We start from the raw sequence: 1886 nt of genomic DNA, 5'->3' as shown, positions 1-1886 counted from the left end.
AGCGAGGCGCGGGGGCAACACCGAGGGTTGCGATCCCGTTGCCGGTCCCGGTCCGGTACGGGGGCGACACTGAGGGTTGCGATCCGTTGCTGGACACGGAAAAAGACAAAAAAAAAGAAATATTCAGACAAGTAGAATGGTATAATTAGCCCTCATGTTTACCATCCAGCTTCAGTTATGAATAGTTAGAACAAGGCTAACTACAGTGAAAATCAAAGATATATTATAGAATGACAATTGTTATCAATTTGGGTTTTAAAGCTTTATTTTGCATCTTCCAGGCCCTTGGGGATATGCATATTGGCATCCTTAGCTGTTGGAAAAAGTTTGAGGGATTCTGTAAATTGGCCTAACAGTATTGTCTTTCCTTTGCAGACCCAGAAGTCCACATTCCCCTAGAGAATCTACAGCAGTTTCCTGCCTTCAATACCTATACCTGCTCCTCCAATTCTGCTTCGGGTCCCACCAGCACTGAGGGCCACGGGGCCCTTTCCCTTTTGCCTCTTAGCAGAAGTCCAGGTTCACATGCAGGTAAATAGAGTTGGGATTTAATGAATTCAGCTATTGGCAACACCTTAAGCAAAGCTCTGATGTCTGAGTTTGTAACCCTGACTTGCTTGATGTGGTGTGATCTTTAGGCAGGTAACCTTACTTTGGGTAGTCCTGAGGTATATCAAATTCTTGCCATTTGATTAACCTTTCTCAGTGGCTGTACTGACTGCTTATATACCCTGCCACCTTCTAAAAACCTCAAGGAAGCTCATTAGGCAGGGTAGTTAATCCTAGATTGTTCTCTGTGACCCAGCTGTTTTATTTCTAGCTTTTATGTTTGAGATACTCCACTGTATGCCTGAGCATCTTTGTGCACTTCTCTTTATTGTAGCATTGTTTGTGATAGTAAAAAGCCAATCAAACCCAAAAGCATACAAAGCCAACCAGTAGGGAAATGGCTATATTATAGCAATTAAACTATGAAATACTTCACACTTGTTGAAGAAGGAAATAGTGCTCTTCATGGACTAATGGAAAGATAAAAGGAAGTTGTAGAACAAGAAGAAACATATCGGGCCGGCCCGTGGCTCACTCGGGAGAGTGCGGTGCTGATAACACCAAGGCCCCGGGTTCGGATCCCATATACAGATGGCCGGTTCGCTCACTGGGTGAGCGTGGTGCTGACAACACCAAGGCAAGGGTTAAAATCCCCTTCCCGGTCATTTTTTTAAAAAAAAAAAAAAAAAAAAAAAAGAATAAACATATCATTTTGGGGTTAAACAAAAACAACCACCATAAAACAAAGCATTTTGTCATGGGCTTATACATCTAAATGGATAGAAAAGTATTGGGACAGGTTTGTTCCAAACTGGTAATACTGTTCCACTCTAGGAAGTAAGATCAGAATTGAGAGGTTGGTTGTTCAAAGGCCTTTAGATTTTTTTTATACTTATTTATTTTTTATTTTTAAAAGATGACCGGTAAGGGGATCTCAACCCTTGGCTTGGTGTTGTCAGCACCACGCTCAGCCAGTGAGCAAACCGGCCATCCCTATATGGGATCCGAACCCGCGGCCTTGGTGTTATCAGCACCGCACTCTACCGAGTGAGCCACGGGCCAGCCCTTTTTTTATACTTATAAAGAGAAAATGTATTAAAGTGTTATAAAATCAAACACTTAAGGAGTTATTGACTAATTTCAGAGAGCTATCTTTTCTTCATCTGTCTGGCAGATAGTTTTTGATACTTAAGACTTTTTTCTCTGTGAGGCATTTTTTTTTTTTTCCTTTTTGTCTTTTTTCGTGACCGGTAACGGGATTGCAACCCTCAGTGTTGCGCCTACCCGTACCACGACCAGCAACGGGATCGCAACCCTCGGTGGGAGCGCCGCCGCGC

The 1886-nt window shown here is 42.9% G+C and overlaps 1 protein-coding gene across 1 annotated transcript in view; it reads left to right on the top strand.

The window, feature by feature from the left end:
* RNF10 (ring finger protein 10) overlaps window positions 1–1886 on the top strand; it is a 35728-nt gene that overhangs the window by 27245 nt on the left and 6597 nt on the right. The window contains exon 13 of the mRNA XM_008569370.1: window positions 376–531. Coding sequence (XP_008567592.1) covers window positions 376–531 — 156 coding nt within the window. The remainder of the gene's footprint in view (window positions 1–375; window positions 532–1886) is intronic.

The sequence above is a fragment of the Galeopterus variegatus genome, unplaced genomic scaffold, assembly GCF_000696425.1.
Source record: "Galeopterus variegatus unplaced genomic scaffold, G_variegatus-3.0.2 Scaffold487, whole genome shotgun sequence".
NCBI lineage: Eukaryota > Metazoa > Chordata > Mammalia > Dermoptera > Cynocephalidae > Galeopterus > Galeopterus variegatus.
The sequence above is the reverse complement of the archived record's forward strand: the minus strand, read 5'-3'. Positions and strand labels throughout refer to the sequence as shown.